Consider the following 25453-nt stretch of genomic DNA (forward strand, 5'->3'; position numbering starts at 1 on the left):
CAGCTGAAATTTTTATTCTAGTGGAAAGACGCTTAAATAGAAAACATGAGAGGGCGGGTAACAGGGCTGCTGCAGCGGTAACCGCCAATCAGTGTGGTCGTGTCACAAGATGGGAAAAAAAAACACAACAGGGAACAAAAGGAAGTTAAAGCGATAAAAAGACGGTGTAAAGTGCCGCGAAACGGTGGTCAGGCAGGTAATTAACAAAAAACACCAAACAATGAAAAGTATCCAAAAGGGCGGCGAATGCGTAAAAACCATGAAGGACACAGATCTCATCTGTGATGCGACCACACTGATTGCCGGTTAACGCTGCAGCAGCCCTGATAACCATCCTCTCATGTTTTCTATTTAAGCGCCTTTCCACCAGAATAAAAATTTCAGCTCTGAGTCAGCTCTTGTGTGGTTTTCCGGACGCAATAGGAGCATTGTGCATGCCCGTCTACAGAGGGCAATAGGCGGCATTGAATCATCCTTAAGCAAGCGCGGTCTCGCAATGTCGTCAGATTAAAAGCTCAGCAATTGCATTTTCAAGGCGTGATCTTTCGCGCTATGTGCTGAAAGTGGCTGGTACTCCAATACCGTACGTCATAAGCCATAAATTTCCGGGGGTAACGCTTGACAGGTCACTGTCATGGTCCCCACATGTGCAACAGCTGAAAATCAAGCTCTGCTCTTGCGCCTCTATTTTTCGTATGCTCTCCACCAGCAGAAGAGGCTATTCTACACCTTCATTACTACGACTGTATGGAGCGCTCTGTGAAGGCCTTAGTCTCCCAGCTCTTAAGGGTATTTCGCAAACAAACATTAAAATCCTTGAAGCTATGCAAGCTAAAGCCTTGCGAATCTGTCTCGGCCTTCCCAAAAACACCTCCACAATAGGTACTCTAGCTGAGAGCAGACGTTTATCGGCACCAGTGCTCTTAACCCAGGAGCTCCTTCGTGCCCAGGTGCGGTTTGTGGCTCGTGTACCAAACCATCCACTCGCTGAGTACTGCATGGAGGAAGTTTCTAACATTCTCCCGCCACAGTACCAGCGTCCTGTCACAACCTCCACCGCACCTTGGAGGTACGCAGCATGGCATATCAAGATCACAATCCCTGGCATTAAAAGAAAAACAAACACCCCCAACCCTGCACTTAAATACTTTGCGCTTGAGCACATCCACAGTTGCTACAATGCGTACCCCCACATCTACACTGATGACTCTGTCACGTCCTTATCATCAGCGACTGGCGTTTGGATTCCGTCAACGTGCACCACAATTTCAGCGACACTCAGTCACCGCACCTCGACTACTGCTACCGAGCTGGCTGCTTTGCGTGCAGCATTTACTCACATTCTACAACAACCGCCAACAGCGTGGGTTATCTTCAGTGACTCTCGCGCTGCTCTACAATTAATAAAGTAAACAGGAAGCCATCAGGAGCAGATCGTCGATGACTTGAACAGGTTACACACCGAGGCCTGTGAGCTACGTCACCGTGTTGTGCTTCAGTGGTTACCCGGTCACTGCGGCCTCGCAGGCAACGATCGTGCTGACGGTGCAGCAAGGTCGGCGCATGGCGACATCTCCTTGTTCCTACCCATACCCTTTTCTCGTAGGGATGGCGCGAGACTTCTCGCTACTAAATCCTGGCAGATGCAACGCTCTTTGTGGTGTGATCCGCGGCATCAATACAGACCCCTCCTTCGCATCTACCCCACTTGTCAATTCCGCATGCCACGCAGTTTACGTAGACGTGACTGTAATTGCCTGCACCGAATTCGTCTGGACGTTGCCTTCACTAAATTATATCTTTATAAAATTGGTGTATCAGGTAGCCTTCTGTGCCCGACATGGGGTGTGCGCGAGGATCTTCAACACTTGATCTGTCACTGCCAAATCTTTAATACCCATCGCAAAGCACTGTTAAGTGCTTTAGGACTTCGTCAGGACGGCCTCGTGCACCTAGAGCATGTCCTTGGACCCTGGAATAATGCGACTTCGGCTGATCGAGGGACAAAAGCATTCTTAGTTTTTCTAAGCGACACGGGTTTAGTGGACATACTTTGACAATCATGTGTGTTTTTGAGTGCGTGAGTGTTGAGTATGTTTGATGTCACCTTTTTTTCTCTCTCTCTTCTTCACCCTCTTCTTTCACCCTCATCTGGAGTAGCATGCCAGGCCCATACCTAGGCAGACCTCTCCATTATTCATTAAAGTCTCCTCTCCTCCTCCTCTTGTTTGTGTCGTTTCTTCGTGTGTTCGTGTTTTTTTGCGCTGTTTCTTCCTTTTAATTGAACGACTTGCTGAGAGCACTTTCCTTCCGCTTGGGAGGATACGGAGCCTCTGGCTTGAAGAGTCTGACCAGCTTCCAGAAGACAGTGCGGACTGGAGTGGATTTCCTATGGGCGAAAACTATCACCCCGAGTCTGCCTAAACGGGTGGAAAGAAAAGCAAGCCCGGTTCCTGTCACTTTCCTAGGGGAGGCTTCGGTCCCTCCGTCCATTCAGCGAATCTTGGAACGGGGATATCAAAGTTTGCTTTGGAGACATCGGTCGACAATAACGAGTGATTGGCTTCTGTTCGTGGGATTGCAGCAAAGACAAATGATGAAGACAGAGCTTGGTGCCAAGCTGAAGGCGTCGAGAAGGAGCGTCGGTCGACAGAAGGACGGCCAGTGGCTGCGGCGTGACGTCGCAAAACACTTCCGTGAGTCCGACCTTTCCCTTTTGCTCACGGATAAAGAAGGTGGGTTTGCTGTTCTGCCCCAAGACCTTTTTGACCAATAGGCCCAGTCTGCCATTCAGAAAAAAAACTTCAAAGCAACAGCGTTAAAACCAAGAAGGGTCAAGTCCAAGGCTGTTGCACTACTGATTGAGCCAAGTTTGGAAAGGTTCAGCCGGAGTGTTCAGAAGAGCGAAGGCCAAGTTTTGAATGCCTTCCTTAGTGCAAAGACACATAAGCTCCTGTGCCCTTTTAGAGCGATCGTTACAGAGCGAGACTCTTGGAAAGTAGAAGTCAGCAAATTCTTGTTAGATGGGCGGACCAAGTGGTTGAAGTGCTCCGGCAAGATTTGCATGGAGCCAACAGTGGCTTCTCCGCGGACATTGAGGAGCTGTTCAACTCACTGCCACATGATGAACTTCTTGTTGCTGTCCGAGAGGGCATTGACCTGTCCGGTAGTGTGGCCTTCCAAAACGGCTGCGGTCTTAAAGTGGAGGCTTTTTTCAGAATTACTTATGTTTTACCTTAATTCCACCATTATTAGTTTCCAGCACAAATGTTATGTTCAAAAACGAGAGATTTGCATCTGCTCCTGTGTAGCACCTGTTTTGTGCGAAATTTTTCTTGCAAAACTTGACCGCGAGCTAAATCTGAATGTGAGCAATGTACAACTAAGGGATGATAACATTGGTCTTTTTGTTGACGCGGTCCTGTAGCGGTTTTCTGCCGTCTCCAGTTCCATGAATTGTATCTTCTAAGTACCGAAAAATGGCTCGCTCCAGTTTTTAGATCTAAGCTTGTTTTTTTAGCACAAGCCACATATATATGCCACGCACAAAGAAAACCCCTTTGCCTTATCATTCCTCATATTCAAAACTTACGAAGTATGGAATCGTCTCTCTGTCATTCAGATCCGCGCTGTCCAAGTCGTGTGATCACCAAGTGGAATCGAGTTTCGGACATCAGGTCGAATGCCTCAAAGAATGCTGGCTATCCTGTTTCGGTCCTGACGACTGTAACGGAAGGCCTGTTTAAGCAGCTACGTAAGCAAGAAAAGAGAGGACCTGTTTCTAGCACTGCCATGGAACCCAGGCAGAAAAAGAGCTAAGTGATGGTGCCTTACGTTCACCGCGTGTCGCATAACCTAAAGAGCAAGCAAGCAAGTTTGGTGTTGCCGTCGTTTTCACGGCACCTCAAAAACTGTCAAGCCTTTGCGCACTGGCGAGTCGAAGTCACAATCTCTTAAAATATTTTTACTGAAACTGTAAGTTTCCACCGGTTGAGCTGTAAATTCTGTACCCAAATGACTGCAAAATTTGTTAATATTTAAGGTTACTGCGTACAAAGAATGTATGCATGATAACAAATGTATATATTAGCTATGTATGTTGTGATTTTAATATTTTGAAATTATTTATGTGAGAAGTGTTCTCTCCACCTGCCGCATTTTTGCAATTTATCATTGTGTTGGGCCCGACACTAGCCTTGGCTATGGGTCCAGTACCATTGTACATAGTTTGCTGTATTCCTTTCTGTTTTCAAATAAAAAAAAATATCTCCAGAATATCTCCAGAAGTCATAACAAACTGGCTTGCAACATCCAACATGCAACCAAGTTCGTTGCGTGCAATTTTGGTGTTGTTTACGAAGTCCCTCTGAGCTGTGGCCGCGTCTACGTAGGGCAGAACGCCCAAGGGAACACGCTGCCTCTTTTAAATCGTCTCAATCTAATAACCTGCCTAAGCATTGTTTGAGCTGCCAATGTCACCCACTTTTTGTAAAAACGAAAGTTCTAGGCCGTTGTAAAGGGCAACTTGCCAGGGAGCTTCTTGAGGCACCATTTATTCATAGGTTAGGAAGCGATAAGTGCGTGAGTGAAGCGTCTATTGTTCCGTTGCGAAAGTATTCTGTTTCTAAATGCTGCGTAATTTCTTGGGTTTTGCTGCTTGAAGGTGGAAGAGGCGCTTCTGTTACTTTCCGTGCAACTTTATCTCGTCGTTTAGCCCCACATCATCTTGGTTCAGATTGTCTTTATCCTGCCCCCTCGTCTTAATGAGTGGTTAGCTGGCCATTCAGTTCCTCGAGCTCGTAATTCTGCTTCCGTTTCTTTCGGTTGCAAGTCAGCGCTCGTCCTGTGTCCCTCTCTTGTCCTCGTCTGTCACGTGCTAAGCCAGCCTGCAAAGCAGGAACAAAAGCGCTTTTCAGGCGATTTTTTTCCCTAACACCTAAAGTTTTTCGTAACCCATTTTTTTTAGGCTTTTTCATCGCATGGTTATAGGTTCGCCATAGCGTGCAAATGTGGCTCAATTCATTATTCCACATTGGCGCGAAGCTTTGTAGCGTTTATTTGCGTATGATCAAAGCCGCCGGCATGCGGCTTTTATCACTTTACGACATGAGATGTGACCAGATTTATCTCGAACGATCGCAACCGCGCGGAAATGCTTCTAGGTTGCACGACATTATCGTTGACGTAAACGCGAATAGCGTCTACGATAATGAAAGTTCTTTGCCTACTCCAAATTGAGTAGGGCCGAGAGCGGCGGTGACTCTGTTCATCGACGATCGCCGAGCAGGGTTGTTTTTATCACTGCCGCCTATTTGTTCAATTCTTTGCGAGCGCATCAGCCCAATAGAAAGTCCTTTTTAGAAGACTTTCGATACCTTCCTGACTGTCGGACTGCCGTCACCATTACTTGATAATATCTCTGTTAGAAAATGAGTGATAGCCATTTTTTGCAAGCAAAAAATGGCTATCACTATTTATCAGCAAAAAATGACCCTAGACATCAGGACCCACAGTAGGCTACAGCTTATAAAGTTGCTTCGCATTACACGACATGACCAAAGAAACCGCTGGCGGCTTCCACGCCGCCAAAACCTGAGCAGATTTCTTTTTTAAAGTTCTTTCTTTCAAAACATTTTTGGTCAACTCAGACATTTTAATTTATAATATAAATTGGTCTAAGCCCTTTATAGTTTACTGGCGGGGGCTTCGTACAGCGTTTTATTGTTTTTATTTTGTTCGGCTCACCCACGCGCTTAATGCACGGTGTAAACACTGTCGCTTATCGTGTATATGGCGGCCTGAGCTGGGGGTATCACTGCAAAGTTAGCGTGAAATGAACCTGCTTCGGCTCAAGAGGTGGTGCGAATGTTACGGTACTCGACGCGTAACGCAGTTTGCCAGCAGACACTACCCTCAACCGTCTTCGATAGTCATGCAGCATGACGACTACGGGAGTACGTGAAACGACACCGATCATGATCATCATCGTCACCACCATCGTCAGCATGACAAAAGCATGTTTGTTATACCTCTATATAACCCTGTACTGTGTCAGCTGCGGTCACCCTATCCCCGCAAAGCACCCTAATCTCATCCGTCCAACTAACTCTCCGAGGCCCCATGCTGCGCTAGCCATCTCCTCGAGCACTCCATTACCTTAACTGATCATGAGTTATCTTCAATTCGCATCACATGTCCTGTTCATAACCATTCCATCTTCTTTATTTCAGTTATAGGAATATCAGTAACTCGCGTTTGTTCCCTGACCTGCAGTCTGCTCTCTTCCTGTCTCTTAAAGGTGCACCTATCATTTTCCTTTCCATAGCTGGCTGCACTTCTCAATTTACAAGTCCCACCCTTTTCGTCAGCCTCCACATCCCTGCCCACGATATATGTGAGTGCCGGTAAAATACAGGTAGTGTATACGACCCCGATATGTGTATGTAAATTCTGCTGTGTGGCAGAGCTAATGCATCAATTCATGTAGGAAATACGCTGCGATGGCTTCTCACATCGACGCTTGCGCACCTTTGCGTTTTCTTGCACATGCTTCCTTTCACCTTGCCACGTTCAACAGCTTGTCGTCGCTTGTGCTTCCCAGAGGGACTCTGAATGGCCCGTAATCACAGCACGACCAGCCTCATATAGCTCTGAGGAAGCAGCCTTAGCACAGGAGCTTTTTTTTACTCGCCGCGATGGCACACTGGCTATGGCGTTCGGCTTCTGACTTTAACTCTGCGGCGGCGTTTCCGACAGGAAGCGAAATGGAAAAACGCTTGTTTGCTGATATTTCAGTGCACTTTGAAGAAAGACAGATTCTAGAAATTAATCCGAAACTCTCCACTGCGGTGGTCTTCATAGTTCGTAGTGTGCTATCCGCTGAAATCCTTCAAGCAGTCAGTATTGGTGTTTTTATCGACCTAGAGGGGGCGCCTCAAGTAATCCAGTATTACACTCTAAACACTAATGCGCCTATATGGGAGTAAAAATGGAGCAAGTTGTCCTTTAGCGCACTCTCTTTTGGGAGTGCGCTAGAGGTCAGCTTACTCCTTTTTTTAGCCCTTTCTGTTTAGAGTGTAGGGTACCTCGATGCCCGCCGCTGGCCCATCAAAGCACCCTATCCAGTATGGCGGCGTAGGAGGATTCCATATGTAGGCAACCTGCGTGTCACGCTCGTTTTAAAATTTTACAAAAACTCGCTCATGTTTGTCGATGGTGGCAACCTTGTGTGAATTACCCTTTCCTTTCTAGGTGGTGCAAAGAAATAAATGAGAGGCAAGGAAAAAATAGCTTTGTGACGTTTGAAAACTGCCGTCGTGAAATCGGGGTGGTAGACGGTCGACGCGCGCTTTAAAAAATTGCAGATAATTTAAAATCGATGGCGTCGACGATGAACACACTTGCACAAGACGTGAATGACAATAGAAGCACAATATTCTGCATTTAACTCTACTGGTAAGTACGGAATAGCGATTGTCATTCTGATTGAGCAGGGACAAAAAGAATGCTAGCAAAGCTTGCCGGTCAATATCGCTTGAGCTCTAACTGACAACTGCTAATGTTTAACGGATAAATTTTAGCCCTTTTGGGCTCCTTCGTGCTTATAAATTGTTTCAACCACGTTAAACTTCAAATATGAATAGAGACTCCTAATCATGTGTGTATGCAAAAGTTTGCCAGAGCAATGAGGTCGCCTTTTCCACGCTCTGGCATGTAAGGAACGTAAGGACACTGTGATACAATTATTTTCGTTCGATTCCACCCCATTCTTATCATCTGCCCGTCTGACTGACTGACACCAGTGACAGTGAGGGCAGGGGCAACAACGAATGCACGAAATAATCAGAATGAAATGGAACTCGAATAAAGTTATATCATTACTCCCCCATTTCCGACTATAAAAAAGCACCATATAGCCATACACGCATGCCAGTATGAAGCGCATCGTTACAGACACAGGCACAAAATTCTCCGCGCTTGATGTGTACCCTTTAGACATATGTGCTCGGCCATGTTTTTAATACACACGCAAATCATCTTTTTATGCATATACTCTCTGCACCCGAGAAACTGGTCTGTCATTTATTTATTTTGTGTGAGGTGCCCACAAACAGCAATAGGCCTTTTACAGTGGTGCAATCAGAGCAGTGAAAGAGAAAAGAACAATGAAACGAATAACAAAAGAGCAACGAAAGCGATGCATACGATGACAGTGAGTGATAGAAACAACAGTCAAAAGGTGTTCGTACCTAGAAATTCTGGAAAAGCGCATTTTTCAACGGGAAATTGTTTATGAACGCAATTTTTTTTCATATATCGCAAGATTGCACAATAACAATTAGTATATCTGCAGATCTCCCCTCGGCAGGCTTTTTTGCTAGTAACGTTTTCGCTATCGTCAAGAAATTTCCACCTTGGAAGGTTTTCTAGGGCAGTCTTAACTACACGATGCGAGTAATGGAGAAACTTTAAAAGATTTTGCGACACATCTGAAGAATTGAACATTACCTTCAGTATTTCCATAACAGTACCTTACAATATTCCGCAACTGTCTTACAATTCAAATTGACGTCGAATAATTCAGATCCCAATAAGCAGATTTCGCCTGAAAGAGTTAATATCCTGGTGAAATATATCAGGACCAGATCATGCCGTGGTACGCATCCTGTAAGCGTTCTACTACAGAGGAAAATCTTCCTGTCCCTATGCTCTCTCTCCCTCTGTATTGCTGGCACCAAAAAAACTCTCAGCGGTTTTTCTATCTCTTTAGCTGGCAGCTGCTTCCTAAGATTTATTTTTTGTGGCAAAACTGACAAGAACGTCTATATCATGGAATCACAGCGCTTGCATACGAGGACACAGAGAGGGCGCGCGCGCGCCCACACACACACACACACACACACACACACACACACACACACACACACACACACACACACACACACACACACACACACACACACACACACACACACACACACACACACACACACACACACATACACACACACACGCGCGCGCGCGCGCGCGCACGCACGCACGCACGCACAACACACACACACACAACTGCTGTGTGTGATTCCATGATGACTGACAAAAACCAACTAGATCAGCAACATAACCTGCTCAAGACCTTCTAGGAGGGGACGTCCGCACATCAGCTTTCGTGGCTGATGAGTTTACACCGTGCGTCAGTTTCTCAACGTTTGTCGAGGTACGACTGAAGCCTTCTCTCTCGGTACATGCAAAAAAAGAAGAAACGACGCGGCCAGAGGTCCCGTTGGGAGCCACGGTGTAAGTAAACGGGGGTGTGAGAAGGGTGCCTCTTCAAGCGTGTCTAATTCCCGGCCGTCAGCGTCGCGACGAAAGCTGCGGCGCGCAATCGACCGAACATCAGGTGAAGGCTGCCCCCGCCGCCGTCCCGTGTTCTTGCCCGGAAGAGCTGCGGTGCATGACCCCCCATCTGGCGCACGCCAGGCCGCACCAGGACCCACAGGTGACGCGGTCCGGCCGCACCGCCAGACAGCACGCGTCGTTTCCATTATCCTGCTCGTTTCGTCCCTCTTTATTCCAACCCCTCCCCCGTCCCTCCTCCTCCTTCCACCCTCCGTGTAACTGTTGAATGCTCGAAAAGTACGAGACAGGGGGAAAGAGGGAGAGATGGACTGCGTGAGGGTGAAGGGCGGCCGACGCGTTCGGTTGCCCCAGGTAACCATCGGAGACCACGCTGGCTTCGATCGGAAGACTATGCAGCGGCACGAGCTCGAGTTGGGAGCGTAACGAGATGCTTGCCAGACGCCGGCGGACCAACAGGCAGCAGCAGTGCCGTCGTCGATGACCGCTCACGAAGACGTCGGGTGCCGCCGAAGCTGTCTTTCCTGAACGCCGCCCTTGGATTTCGTCGCACCTCCTTCCCCGGTGCCGCGGAAGGAGCATTGCGGGGCATTGCTCGCCGCATCGAAGGCAGGCATTCTGGTCGGGCGGTTATTTATAGAACCTCTCCGGCAGGCAAGCAGTGTGGTGTGCGTGGTGTAAGGGTTGCGCGGTATTACCTCAATCTGGAGCAACTTGACCCCTCGGGCACACGAACGCGCCAGAGGAGGAAGTGTCAACAGTCTGGTGGGCGCTGAAGTGCGTCTAGAGCCGAAGGCGGAGGTTATTGCGCTCGTGAATTCGTGCACTGCCCCCCGCCTCCCAGACAACCTGTGTGATTCGGGCGGCCGAAACGACTTCTTTGTGTCCACGAGCAGAGCCGAGTGAACTGGGAAGGCGGAGTGGATGCGGCCGTTCCTCCCTCGGGACACACGCAGGACATCTTAAGTGAACGCGCCGCTGCATGGGGAAGCCCAAGATGAGTAAGTCGTCGAATGCGCCGCAGAACTTGACAGGCTTTTCTCGGCGGTCCGACAATCCAGGCAGAACGGCGAGCGAGCCTGCGAAGCTGTCGGGGCTTCTGTAACGACTCTCTCTCTGCCCGGCTAGACGCCACCGGCGCGTGGCACTGTACGGGCGGGAATATAAGCGAAGGTGGCACGACGATTGCGTAGCGCGTGAGCAAGGATTTCTTCGTCGGCAAACGCTCCTTTCGCTGTTATTTTGATTTCCCTTTCAAATGACGTATACGCGAGGTAACCGTCACCTCTCCCGTCTGGCGCCGGCGAAGTTGTCGGTCCGCGAGCGCAGATGCCCGCCGCAATCGACTCCGGGCAGCGGCTGCAGACATCCCGCGTGAAAGCCGGCAGAGGAAGCAGTTTGAGTCGGTCCTTCCTGACATGAGCCGCGTCTGCGTCGCCCGGACGCTACCATCCGTGTCCGCACCTCGCGAGTGCCGGCGTTGTGTACGCGGTGGGCACGTGGCCGCCGTTCGACTCGTGGGTCTCGACGCTGCTGCCGGCTCGGACGACGACAGAAGCAGAGGCGCTTCCGCTGGACGATAAGCGAAGATATACCGGCCGCCGCGTCAAACGGCACGCTCGCTCGCGACGCCGGTGAGCTGCTCTCGCTGGAGCGAGGGGCGCCGCGAAACAGGAAAAACCGACGGCCGCTCGCTTTCTCGGCCACAACTCATTCTTTCCTCCCCGCCCGCCGCACTTTCGAGAGGAGTCGTCCGACGCACGTGCGTCTGTACAGGGACGGTGCGCCCCGAGAACGAGTTGAAAAAAACCGCCGCGGGCGCGCGTGCCGCCGCCGAGCCATGCTTGCATGCCGTCTCTCGAACGCTACCGATTAGCCGCCCAGGGCGATCTCGACGGAGCAGCGCGTCCACCGACCGGCACGGAACGGCACCACCGACGGCAACGACTACGGCAAAACAGCTGCGCGGGGTCTCATCCCCCGCGGCGGCGGTGGCGACGAAGACTTGGCCAACCTCGACCCGCGGACGTCAGCAGCCTTGGCGGCGACGACGAAGCTCTCGCTGCATGGACGACGACGCTACCTTAGCACAACCTCCTCCCCCTGCTGCGCCGTGCGGTGGGCGCCGTCAAAGCGCGATGAGGACCGCTGCGTTCACTCTGCTCCTGCACCTCCTGTGCTCTTGTAGCCCGCTGTGGTGGCCGCTCGCCGGCGGCGCGGTGCGCAACCGGACCGAGGACCTGCCCATCGTGTTCCCCGACGACAACGTTGCGACCACCTCGTCGCGGACGGCTCGCAGGCTGCCCGATCCCCGTCCGGTTCGCAATGGGGTGAGTGTAGGCTCTGTACTGTGTCCACTGTTCGCGCAACGGGAGTAAGTTCACGAAAGGGGGCGGTATTGGCGATTGGCGAAGCTGTGCGCGCCCGCGTCTTGAGTGGAAGGAACAAGCGATTACTGCTGCCTCCGGAGAACGCAGAGACAGGGCACCGCGCGGGACTAGTTTCGCACTTCTTTATTATTGTGCAGCCGTTGTCGGCGCCGCGGTCTTGGAAGGAGGCGCTGTCAGGTATACGCGGCGTCGTCAGCGCCCGGCGACGTCCCGCTTGCGTCACTGGGTATATTTGCGCAGGACGGGTTTCCTCGCGATCGCCGGGCGGCGGTGGCGAGGGCGCCAAAAGGAAAACAAGCGGCTGACCAGTCTTGTAACTCGCCGCTTGACACGTGCGCGCCAGCAACGCTCTGTACGAACGGCGCGCTCTTCCTCGTCCGGTGATTGCAATTAGATTAATGAGTAGCGCTGCAAGAAGGCGGTAGTATACACGAACTGTGGAATTCATTTTGTAAACTACGTGCGATTTTGTGAGAAAGATCGACAAACTGTAAAGCCGTGGCTTCGCTATGCACCACATTTTCTTCACTAATACGTTGTTGCAAGCATGGTCGAAGCTCCACCACAGTGGCAATACGCAACACTACAGCGAAAGGGCTGCGTTAGCGCGAGCCTTAGCACAAGCTTTTTTTTTTCTTGAGTTGTGCATTATAAGCTGCCCATGAATTCAAAACTTATTGAAGCCCACACTAGCGACTTTAGCAAGCACAAGTTAAACTCGTAAAATGTCATCGCTAATTCGAAAAACAAGTTCAGTTCACACCTGGTTCGAAAAAATCACGTGCAGTGGCTGCGGTAGTACTAAACGCCTATAGTAATTTAACAAAACTTCTGTTTGGGCTAGATGGTGCATAGCTATAAATGGTGCATAGCGCCTGTCCTGTGTGTATCTCCTCTTGTGTACGTTTTTCGTGTGCGCTTAAATTTCATTTCATTTATGTCTATAGTAAGGCTCTTGTCAAATGAAGCGGGTTCAGTTTGTGCCTTACATGGCCACGTTTATTTGAAACTATAATGCATGCCGACTGCGCTTTTGGTTAACTGGTGAAACTTTCGCTTGCGCGCCGATGCCTTGTTTATCTTCTTACATGTTAGGGTCGCGTAGAAAGCGAAAATTAAAACCGCAGCAGGCATTACAAACGCAGCACTTCACAGGCGTGTGCGGCTCAAGCGGCCTCAGATACAGATGCTAAAATCTTCCCTGTGGAGCGTTCCCGTGAAGAGAAATATCTCTCACCCGCAATTCTGCCCGCTACAATAACTGATGTGCTTAGGCACTCTTTCTAATTCAAGGTCGAAAGTTCGGCATCGGTTTCTGCACATTGACGTGGACAAAGTGTCAAAGCGCGTTTTGTTTACATTATGCATTTATAAGAACAATAATAATCACTTAGAGATTGCAGGTAAAAGCAGCTTGGGAAACAATCGGCTTGATCATTGCAGCCCTGCTACCGAACGCAGGAAGGTAAATGTTCAAAAGATAAAACTTTAACGCAGAAATGGGTTTGAGAGGAAGAACACTTTCCTTTTAGTTAATTTTTCAAACAATAGAGAATGTAAAATGCTTTTTCCACGTCGACCTCCTACCCTGTCCTTAGCCTCCTGCGGCCCTGCGGAACCCCCTCCGTTACCCCAAGTCAACATCGGCTATCTATAGTCTTCGCGTTACATTCCCTCTCCAATTCCATTTAAAACTCTTGATTTCAGCTAGGATATGATTCGCTCGCGTTTGACCTCTTAACGTACGTACGCCAACCATTTTCCCTTCCGTAACTCGCTGCGCTGTCCTCAGTTCGAGCTCAAGCCGCTTTTAGTTGAATAGAAACAGAGTGAACTGAGACTGGGACGATGGAAGACACAATGGAGTACTCAAGGGTTTACCAACTCCCTCAAGCTTTTTTTTTTTAGCTTTTTGTTGGCCTCCGCGTTTATCTCCTATATGTGGGTACTGGAAAAAATGCAACAATTATATAATTTTCTCTTGAGGAGTTCTGGTAAGCTGCTATTCAAACAAGAGTGTACTTGCCAAATGTGCTCCACCCGATTCACATTCTCCGAGTTATTCCACTTTCGAGGTCCGGATCTGCGGTCATTACCTGCCCGAAGTTGATGCATTCTCTTACCACTTGCACTATTTCGCTGCCTATTGTGAACGGTTGCCATCTTCCCGGATTGTTGAAAATTCTTGGTAATAATCTTTAGCAAACAAATACGAAACACCACAGGGGCGAGACGGAATAAGAAAAGACACAAACTAAGCGCTGATTACAACCGTAAGTTTATTGACCGTCCAGGGAGTAGATATAAGCGCAGGGCCGCCAACGGGAAAAAGCATGAAAATACAATCAGCGCCATCATTATATTTTCCTTTGTTTCTTATTTCCATACGTTTCTTCTGTTAACCCTGCGTATACCTGGCATTTCACCTAAGATGTTCTGCAATGTTTTAAAGTAGGCATTTTGAACTAGAAGTGCACTTTTTTTTCGGCATAGCATTGTCGTCGGAGCAGTGCACCATATTGCAGCTAAGACGTGCTATCTAAGCTGGTTAACTAATATGGAGTAGTAAACTTTCTACCAATTACTGTTAGTATCCTTATTTATTCGGAGGCGTGTAGCCCACCGTAACAGGTATTCACATCAGTTTTTAGAAATCGGAAAACGCAGTTACCTTCGGTGCTGTGGCGCAACAAATTTTGGCTACATAAAGCCAAAATACATGCGCTTTCGAAAAGCTTGAAGGCAAAGCAACCCCTCCAGTGTACTCAACTCGTAGAAATAACCAAGGCTTGTTGGGCCATTGCGCCGAGGGTAACTGCGTTTTCGAAATTCGAAAAGCTGATGTGGATATTGCTTACGGTGAGCTACAAGTTGGTAAATAAGGAGGTAGCAGCATTAATTAGTAAATTTAACTAATATTAGTTAACCAGCATACTAGTTAGCACGTCTTTGCTGCGTTTTCGAAGTTCGAAAAGCTGATGTGGATATTACTTACGGTGAGCTACACGTCGGTAAATATGGAAGTAGCAGCGTTAATTAGTTAACCAGCATACTAGTTAGCACGTCTTTGCTGTATTCTGATGCACTACACTGCTGACAATGCTCTGCCTCAAAAAGCCTACTTGAAAAAAGTTATGTAAAGTATTAGGTGAAACACCCTGTATATGCTCGCTTCGGACAGTCAGTAAACATTCGGTTGCTAGTCAACGCATCGTTTAAGTCGGTTCTTCCTTCGGGCCGTCCTGGTACTGTTTCGTACTTGCTTGTTTGCAATGCATCATGTCGCGACGCCGGACGGGGGGCCCGAGTCGAGGGTAGCGAAGACAAGCGAGGCGTCGAGGAACCTCGGAGGCGAGGAGCTCTCGTAGGCGAATTAGAATTTATTTACATCTTTACAGATGGAGATTTCAGAGAAGTCTGCCTTACGAGGCGGAAACACCGGGTTTTAAGCCTTGTAATGTCCCTAGGTCCCTAGGCAGGGAATTTGTTGTCCTTGGGCACGCACCAATCGAAGAGCACAAATTGCCATTCTTTTCACACGGCACCATAAAGGCCCGCCCCCGAATTCCTGCACGTAAGCCACAGCACGTGAGCACACACACCACCAGCCTTCCGCAGGCAACCGCTGTTTCTCAAGCTGCGAACTTGGAAGATCGTGTTCTCGGCGGGTCCGCTCGTCCTCCTGTAGGCTTGCTTCTCGGCGATGTGTACGTTTCTCCAAACGGCGGGTTTCGGTAAACCGACCCCGGCGCGAAGCCAGCGTTGCTTGTGTTATGCCCACGCCGTTGCACCTGGGCGAGGTCGCCGTTCTCGGGTAGCCTTGTATATCTTCTGCCTCATCCGGACACTCGAAACGATGCGAACTTGAGCTCCGTTTACGGCCACGCTCTACGGCAACCCTCGTCGACGAGTGCTTGTTTCCAGGCCATGGTTGCTATCCGCCTTTATGCGCTCCACGGTATACTTGTCATCGATGAGACGCGCCGGCGCCTTCGTAGGCAGTTGAGACATTACAGCTCCTCCGCCGACGGGATGATCTCGGACGGCGAGGAGTGTCGGCTGCTCGACGTAAGAGATCTGCATCATCGTCCGGTTGATGGACACTCCTGAAGGGTAAAGACTAGCGCCACAGAGAAAGCAAGCACCAGCAAAAGCTTCCTGGCAACCAGGCTGTTGCATGATAAGAAAGGTCCTGCCCAATATCGTATTTCGCGGTCATTGTCACACTGTACTGTGGTCTTTTTCTTTAGCAGAACAAGGAAGAAAAAATCACTAGGTTACATGAGCTACCAAAAGAAAGAATCACTGCAACAATACTTAGCATAAACACTTTAAAGAGCGATGAATATTCCCCGTGTTCCTGTAGGCGGTTAAAAGGCACGGCTCAAGCCATCGACATTCGCGTTCGCCTTTCCTCTTTTATACCGCACATGAAAACTCAAATCTTGAAGCGCAAGGCTCCATCTCAGCAATCGGGGGTTTTTGCCTGACATTTGCGATAGCCATGTCAGCGGGCAGTGATCGGTCACAAAGACGAACGGGGTTCCGTAGAGGTAGCATGCCAGTTTTTGGGATGCCCAAACGAGGCATGCACACTCTTTCTCACATGCACTATAGGCCTCCTCTCTCGCTGTTAGCTTCCTGCTTGCGAAGAGCACTGGATGTTCATTCCCGTTTTCGTCTTCTTGACAGAGAATAACGCCTAACCCACGGTTACTTGCGTCGCATTGAACGACAAAGGGTCTGTCATATCTCGGTGCACGCAGTACAGGAGAACTGGACAGGGCTGTTTTCAGCGCCTGAAAAGCACTGTCCATTTCTTTGCTCCACCGTACTCTCTCTGGCGCGTTTTTTCTCAGTGCGTCTGTCAATGGAGCGGCAAGTTCGGAGTAACGGGGTATGTATCTTTGATAATAACCCGTAAGCCCTAGAAACGCTCTTATTCCGGACTTGTTTTGTGGCTGCGGAAATTCAACCACTGCCTCGACTTTCAAATCATCTGGTCTCCTTCTGCCTTGCCCCACGACGTGCCCCAAATACCTCACTTCTGCTCGCGCCATTTGGCACTTTGCGGGCTTCACAGTTAGACCTGCGTTCATCAGACGGTTGAATATGTCTCGCAGGTGACAAAGGTGCTCTTCCCATGTAGCCGAAAATATAGCTATGTCATCCAAATAGGGCAGAGCGTAAGTCTCCGCGCCTTTCAACACTCGGTCCATGAGCCTGGAAAAGCAAAATGGCGCATTCTTTAGACCGAAACTCAAGGCAAGGGGTCTAAAGGTGCCCGTAGGTGTTACAAAAGCGGCGTACTGGCTAGCTCGTTCGGTCATAGGTACCTGCCAGTAGCCCCTGACTAAATCCAAGGTAGATACGTAGTTTGACGAACTCACTTTCTCTACGCGCTCTTCTACGTTCGGAATAGGGTAGATCTGGTCTTTGGTTATTGCATTTAACTTCCGATAATCTACGCAAGGTCGAGGGTCTTTGCCCGGAACTTCCACAAGTATCATAGGAGACGCGTAGGCACTCTCGCACGGTTCAATAACTCCAAGCTCGAGCATGCGTTCTACCTCCTCCTTCAGTATTTCCTGCTGACGTGGAGCCATTCTGTAAGGCCGTAACTTGATCGGTACATCAGACGTCAGCTCGATATCGTGAGCAACAAGCGCTGTTCGCCCTGGTCTCTCGGAGAAGAGACCGTCGTACTCGGAGATTAAACTGCGCAAGTCAGCCCACTGCGTTTCGGTCAGGCCTTCAGCAGGCGCTGCTACTCTCATAACCTCCTCAGCACCAATGCTTTGTTTAGAGCCTTTCAGCTGAGGAATCTCCGTGTTTAGTTCCTCACTGACGTTAAGAGCCATGTTGACTGTCTCTACCTCTGCGACATATCGTTTCATGAGGTTGTGATGATAAATCATGATCTCTCGGCGCCTTCCTTTCCGTTCGATGGCGTAGTTCGTATCGGAAAGCTTTTTCACAACTCTGAACGGTCCTTCCCATTGAACCTCGAGCTTATTCATTCGCGAGGGTCGCAGAACCAGGACTCTGTCTCCTTCTTGATACGACCGAAGTTTCGCGTTTCGGTCATAATAACTTTTCGCCCTAGTCTGCGCCTCTTTCATGTTTGCCTCTGCGATTTCTCGGCATCGGTGAAGCCTACCTAGCAAGTCCAATATATATTCGACCACAGTAGGGTCTGTGCCTTTTTCCTCCCAAGATTCCCTTAGTAGGCGTAATGGTGAACGTAAGGTCCGCCCGTACACTAGCTCTGCTGGACTGAATCCAGTCGCCTCATGAGTGACTGTCCGCAAAGCAAATAGCATAGCGGGGACACATGCATCCCACTGGCGTTTCTTTTCAAAGATAAGTGCCCTCAGTATGCGCTTCATTACTGAGTGGCACCGTTCAACGCTGTTTGACTGCGGGTGATAAACAGAGCTATGAATTAGTTTGACCCCGCACCTCTCCAGAAAACCGGATGTGAGGACACTTGTGAACATCGTACCCTGGTCGCACTGAATCTCTTGAGGAAATCCTATTCTTGAGAATATGGACAGTAGTGCGTTGACTACTTCCACGGAACTCTGTTCTTTAATGGGGATGGCCTCTGGAAACTTTGTGGCTGGACAAACAGCAGTCAGCAAGTATCGATGCCCTGATTTTGTCACTGGGAGCGGTCCCACGATATCTATTACCAACCGATGAAATGGCTCCGAAATCAGGGGTACGAGTTTGAGTGGAGCCTTCGTCTTATCGTGCGGTTTCCCCACTCTTTGGCAAGTGTCGCATGCCCTGACATAGTTTTCGACGTCCTTGAAGCAGCCTGGCCAATAAAATTCCGACAGTAAACGGTTTTTCGTCTTACGGACCCCTAAATGTCCCGACCAACCTGCTCCGTGACAAAGGGACAAAATGTCGGCCCGATACCTGGCCGGCACCACCAGCTGGTCGAACATACGGCCTTTGGCGCAGCTGTAGTGTCGATACAATATTCCATCTTTCACTAGGAAGCGCACATTCTTACGAGCTATTCCTTCCTTAGCCGTTTCCCTCATATCTTTGAGCGTCGGATCTTCTGCCTGCTCCTTAATAAGAGTGTCCCTGGTCACCCTTCCAAGAATTCGGTCTAGTGAATCTGACGATGGAAGCACAAACAATCCCTCACAATCCAGTACTGCGCTTTCTGATTGCCCTGGCCGGTTTGGATTGTCTCCTTCCGCCTCCATCACCGATTCATCCGAAGGTAGTGCGGACGGTTGCTCTTCAGTGTCATTCTGTGTGTCTGACTTCTCACCTTCGCTCTCTTTGTTGCCGCCCATCTGCAATGTTGGAGGCTGTGCACACGTGTCCTGGGTTTTTGTCACATCCTCATCCGAGTTACGCACCGTCGTCTCCAACTTAGCAGCGAGTGCACGCGCTTTAGCTCTTGTCAGAGCCTGAACAGTTCCTTCTGTCAAGGTTATTCCTTCATCTTTCAGAAGTCGGTCAGTTCGGTTAGAAAACAAGTACGGGTACTGTGGGGGTAGCTTGTTTGAAACCGCCGCCTCAGTATGAACTTCACCGAACGGCCCGCTTATGACCACGTCTGCTACTGGAAGACAAACGCTCGATTCTTCTAGTATAGGTTTTATCCAGGCGCATTTGCCGTTGTATTGCGTTTGTTCAACGTAGTCCGGATGTACAAGGTCAATTGTCGCTCCACTGTCTCTGAGCACCCGGCATGTCTTTCCATTCACAGTAAGATTAAACAAGTATGGGCTCAGCAGCTCCTCATTTGAGGCTGAATCGCAAGCGTAAGCAAACGTTACTTTTGGTTTGCGACATCCTGCAGCGATGTGCCCTGTTTCATGACAGTTATAGCACGTGAGCGGCCTGCGCGCCTCAAAAAGTTTTTTCTTTGAGCGGTCATCATCTCCCTTTTTCATTCGCTCACTTTGCGTGTTCTCAACTTTAGTAGGCTTTATCGTAGCCTCTGGTGTCTCAAGCTTCGGCTTTGGTGCCCCTCTCCACTGGCGCTCTGTCCAGCTCTTCCCCCTGTCAGCCGGCCTGGCGGAAGAAAACTCCTCTCGTACCCCTCGGCGGGAGACATACTCGTCCGCCAGTTCGGCCGCTGCCTGCACCGAGCTGACAGTCGCCCTGTCTTGAATCCAAAGTTTCATCGACTCTGGAACTTTCGAAAGAAACTGCTCGATGGCGATAATTTCTAGAGCCTTACTAAACTCATCATTAGCTTTGGCGCCTTTCATCCATTCCACTAGGTTTGCCTTCAACTCATAGGCAAACTCTGCGTAGCTAGCGCCCTGCTTCTTTGTTAGGCTCCGAAACCTATGCCTGAATGCCTCTGGCGATAAGCGAAATCGCTTAAGAAGGCTTTCTTTCACTTTGTCATAATTGTCCGAGTCCTCAGCAGAGAGTCTAGCGATCACATCCGCTGCTTCGCAAGGTAGCAAGCTCAACAACCGTCGCGGCCAAGAGCTGCGACTAAACTGCGCTTTTTCGCAAGCTCTCTGGAAATTAACGAGATAGAGGCCTATGTCTTGCCCAGTCTTGAAGGGCTGCAGCAGTTTCGATAGATCATATAGATCTGGCCGGGCCACTGCCTCTACGCCTTGAACACTGCTCGTCTTTCTGAGATCAACTTCTAGGCGAAGTTTCTCTACTTCCAGCTCTAACTGCTTTTGTTCTGCCGCTTGGCATCTCTGCATCTCTTTCCATGCTTCTTCTACTTGCCCGCTCTCGGCATCCAAACTTTCTATTGCCACGATGATATCAGACTTTGTCATCTCCGGACCGACCTTAATGCCTAGCTCCTCACTCAGACTCACGAGCTGAGTCTTGAGTAGCCGCTTCAAATCCATGACTGACAGCAGTGCGACAATGCCGTGGCCTCCACCCAGAAGTACTTTAATTCACGCTTCTGCGGCTGGCCTCACCAGGGAGAAGATTACACCTCTATCTTATCAGCCTGGCAACCAAAAGCAATGCCGGCACTCACCACTCTGCAACTGCCAGTCTCTGCGATCTCTGCGTGCTGTCCTCCGTCGGTCAGCCAGGCTCGATCCCACCACGCTGCCACCAGTTGTCGCGACGCCGGACGGGGGGCCCGAGTCGAGGGTAGCGAAGACAAGCGAGGCGTCGAGGAACCTCGGAGGCGAGGAGCTCTCGTAGGCGAATTAGAATTTATTTACATCTTTACAGATGGAGATTTCAGAGAAGTCTGCCTTACGAGGCGGAAACACCGGGTTTTAAGCCTTGTAATGTCCCTAGGTCCCTAGGCAGGGAATTTGTTGTCCTTGGGCACGCACCAATCGAAGAGCACAAATTGCCATTCTTTTCACACGGCACCATAAAGGCCCGCCCCCGAATTCCTGCACGTAAGCCACAGCACGTGAGCACACACACCACCAGCCTTCCGCAGGCAACCGCTGTTTCTCAAGCTGCGAACTTGGAAGATCGTGTTCTCGGCGGGTCCGCTCGTCCTCCTGTAGGCTTGCTTCTCGGCGATGTGTACGTTTCTCCAAACGGCGGGTTTCGGTAAACCGACCCCGGCGCGAAGCCAGCGTTGCTTGTGTTATGCCCACGCCGTTGCACCTGGGCGAGGTCGCCGTTCTCGGGTAGCCTTGTATATCTTCTGCCTCATCCGGACACTCGAAACGATGCGAACTTGAGCTCCGTTTACGGCCACGCTCTACGGCAACCCTCGTCGACGAGTGCTTGTTTCCAGGCCATGGTTGCTATCCGCCTTTATGCGCTCCACGGTATACTTGTCATCGATGAGACGCACCGGCGCCTTCGTAGGCAGTTGAGACATTACAATCAGCTGGACAAAATTTCCGCTTAGCTAATCTTTACCCGTCCATTTCTGCTTTGCCTGCTTATATGACCTCAGTCATCGGTGGCAGTTCGACCCCAGAGTTACTTAGCAGGGCGATGTCAACAGTAATCGGAGATTACTAAGGTATTCTTTTTTATCTCTTGTCCTCGAGTCTTCCCAATCCAGTTCTATGAATTCCTCCTGTAATCAGGCAAACAGAAGTGGAGAGATCGTGATTGCCTGCCCGACACCGATCCAAGTTGGGATTTTATCACTTTCCCTGAGAGAAGCATGACCGTTGAGCAGCCGCTGTATTTTCCAGTATACCTTTACATAGGTGCCTATATATGTACAGAGGGCAAAACGCTTGCCTAGAACACCTTCTGAGCGTGTTTAGGGCTGAACACGGGATATCTAGCGATAACATTTGGTTAGAAATGATATGGGTGTAAGCAGGGGCAGTTAAACTCATAGGATTTATTCATAATTTTTTGCCTTCCTGGTCGCGACGGCTTTAATTGGGAGCTGTGGGATACACAGTTCGGTCGTTCTAGACATGTGCTTTGCCCTCTGTACGTACACTCTCAGAAAAAAACCGGCCCAGGGGGGAGTAAAGACAACTTTAGTCCTAAAAAGGGCTCTTTAGTCCCTAAATTTGCACACGACACACTCCTTGCCAAAAATGCGCGCCGTGCGCAAACTCAACGGACTAACTGCCGAGAAAGAGACTAACGGGAGGCGAATCGCAGCACAGCAGCACGCGAAAATTGCGCGAGAAGACCCTGACTGCAATAGTACTCGATTTTTGAAGCGCATGGATGTCGTCTAAGGCCAGTGAGGGCACTGCCGCTGCCTGTGACGAGGCGGATACCCTTTTCCGTGAGAAATAGGCTTCGTGCCACCGAAACGGCTGGCAGCTGTGCAAGTGCATAAACAATTACTACGAACTTCAATACGTGTCAAATGTGAGTTGTAAAAGTTACGGTTGAGCAAGTACACGTAGTTTCATACCGTTGCCGTTGTTTACGAGCTTATGTGATGCTGTGTAAGTATCGGCGACACTTAGCAGTCAATTCCCTGTCACCGCTCTCCGCCGGTAACAAAAAACGAAGTGAACCATCGCCTTCTACCTTTGTTTTCAACAGGCTGTAATGTGCAGCTGCCAATTGCAAGGAAGAAGACCACCTTATACGCAAAAAAAGAAACAAAAAGAAAACCACTGTTGTGGTTGTGAAGTACCGGCCGTAATGTATACACAGTTCAGCACTTCTTTTTTGGCCAAAACGTGATTTAGACCGTTGTGCGTGCGCATTAAAGCTTACCGCAGGTTTTTTCAAAAGCATATGACACCAAAACCACCACACTGTGATAACAATTTGAGCGGTACAGACAGACCGTGTGTGTGTTTCGCATACAAGGCTTTTATTTTCTACTGTGGACTGTCCTCTGTGGTGGCGTAGTCATATCCGCGCTCGGCTCATAATCCAAAGGTTGTCGGTTCGAATCCTGGTGTTTTCATGTATGTTTCTTTCTGTTTCCTTTATCGTTGTTATATGTGTGAAGTTCTGTCGGAAACTATCCCGCTATAAATTAGGCTGGAAATCACGCGTCGTTTGCATTTTTTCATTAAATGTCTGCTCCCGGGGACTAACGGTTGCACCCTTTCGAAGGGGACCAACAGTTACACCCTTTGCAGTTAGTCCCGAAAAGGACGATTGCCAGTGGCAGGTCAGTTAGTCCCCAAAAAGACTAACCTCTCGCCCCCTATTCGCCCCTTTTTTCTAAGAGTGTATATAGCCTATATATGCATATACATGTACGTGTGCTTCACAGTGCCTCATGACGCATAGTTTCCTTGTACCTTTACCAATCTTTGTGAACTGTGATATGTTATTATCTGAACTCACTTGTTTTTGTCTGTTTTGCTTCACTTTTACTATGCTTTTTTATTTCTGACCTATTTTGCACAAACTTATGTATTTGACCGCCCAGTGGCAAAATGCGAATATATTGGCTACTTCCATGAGTTACGTGCACTGGAAGGGTTGCCTTGCCTGCAAGCTTCTCGAAAGCGCATATATTTTACCGCGATGTCTCCAACATTTGTTGGACCACAGCGCCGAGGATAACCACGTTTTCGAAATTCTAGAAACTGATATGGATATTACTCACGGTTGGCTACACTCCTCTCAATAATTCAGGCGCCTAACTGCAATAGTTAAAAAGTTTACTCTTCAATATTAGTTAAGCAGCCTGCTTTTTAGCAGTCTTAGCTCTGTTCTAATGTACTAAACCACTGGCAATGCTATGCTGAAGAAAGCGCTCTTCTAACTCGCAAAGCCTATTTTTAAACATTGTGTAACGTCTTAGGTGAAACATCCTGTATACTATAGTAGGAAACCCAGCAGCGGTCAAAATTACTCCGTAGCCGCGTTTGGCTGTTTCTTGGGAAGGTAAAACATACCTCGTATTCTTGTTATCAGGCTTTCAGATTATTCAGATTTTCCAACACGAAGCGCATGTCGACAGGATACGGGGTGTTCGTCGCGTGGAGTGCGGGGAAACAGACACCCTCTTGCGCGGACTTTTGTATCGCGGGCTGCTACGTCCGAACTTGTGAGAATGAAGCCACATCCTGCGGCGATAGATAAAAACAAGGCGACAGTTCGTTTTTGTCGATGTATCGCGCGCAGATACCAACCGACAAAAAAAGAAAACGCTAGGCTGGCGTATGTGCCTTCCCGGTTGGTTCTATCTCGAGCCAGTGAAATCGGGCATATGCGCTGGCTTGTTTTAAACCTCCAACGCCCCTTGAAAAATTGCACGGGGAAAAGCACTATACAAACGTTTTTTTTATCATTTTATTTCTACCGCACACTCAAGCTGTGCATCCTCGCACTACTGAATAGTAGTAGTAGTAGTAAAAGACCTTTATTCGGCCATAATTTACAGGCCGAGCATGTCGACCGCCTAGGCAACCAGAAGTCGCTGTTCGTCCTCCCCTTCTCAGGGGGGGGGGGGGGTAGGAACCCGACTTCTGAGGCAATAGAAGAGGCAATGGGCCAGGTCCGCATAGATACAGGGGCAGTTGGGACAGGAAGGGTCTGATCGATAGCAATACAGAAAGAGGCGAGACGGGGTGATAACTGCATTGAAGTGAAGTGAAGTGAAGTTTATTTTGACATCGATGCATTCATTCATTCATTCATTCATTCATTCATTCATTCGATGCATTCATTTGGATTTGCCGAAGAAGGCCAGCCTCCGGCACCGTGAGTGATGGATGAGGGGGAGGGTAAAGGCGTTTGTCTAGACGGAGCTCGAGGTAGACCTCTTTTATGGTGCGGCGAAGGGTGAGTCTCCCACCGTCCTCCGAGGGCTTGGGCCAGGGGATCAACGGTGCCCGGAAAAGTGTGTCGCGGGCGAGCTGGTGGGCCAGCTCATTGCCGTGAATCTCTGAGTGCCCAGGGACCCAGCGGAGGAAAACGATGGAAGGCTGCAATGCGGAGACCGCTCGTTCGACCTCCTGTTGGAGAGAAGGGGTTAGGGTGCGTTTCTGTATGTGGTGTATAGCGGCTTGTGAGTCTGAATAGAAATCAGTAGTCAAGAGTAAAAAGAAGGCTACTGAATATGTATCGCATTCAAACATAATTATCAAAGCATCGTCGTCTACTCGGCTACTATGGGCACCGAAGGTGTAGCGCAAGATGTCTTGCTGCGCTACACTCAACACAGCTAAGAGAGCGGTACTCTCTAAACATAAAAGAGTCAAAAGGCAGTAAGCTGTCCTTTAGCAGTGTACCTACAGAAGTGTACCGCGCATGCGCATCTAGTTCCGGTGGGTGCACTAACTCTTTCTTGCTGCGGGAAAACAGGCAGTTTCAGGGTGGTATGC

General features: G+C 49.3%; 1 protein-coding gene across 4 annotated transcripts in view; it reads left to right on the forward strand.

The window, feature by feature from the left end:
• The first annotated feature begins 10292 nt into the window (after positions 1 to 10292).
• Positions 10293 to 25453, forward strand: part of LOC149372162 (uncharacterized) — a 93271-nt gene continuing 78110 nt past the window's right edge. Inside the window, exon 1 of one of the 4 annotated variants that reach the window (XM_089566539.1) lies at positions 10293 to 11684. In XM_089566539.1, the coding sequence (XP_089422665.1) occupies positions 11421 to 11684 (264 nt within the window). In that variant the 5' untranslated portion in view covers positions 10293 to 11420. The remainder of the gene's footprint in view (positions 11685 to 25453) is intronic. The other 3 variants (XM_089566541.1, XM_089566540.1, XM_089566542.1) reach the window with 3 other exon arrangements.

This window comes from Amblyomma mixtum, chromosome 1 (genome assembly GCF_055824585.1).
Source record: "Amblyomma mixtum isolate Tamu chromosome 1, ASM5582458v1, whole genome shotgun sequence".
NCBI classification, from domain to species: Eukaryota; Metazoa; Arthropoda; class Arachnida; order Ixodida; family Ixodidae; genus Amblyomma; species Amblyomma mixtum.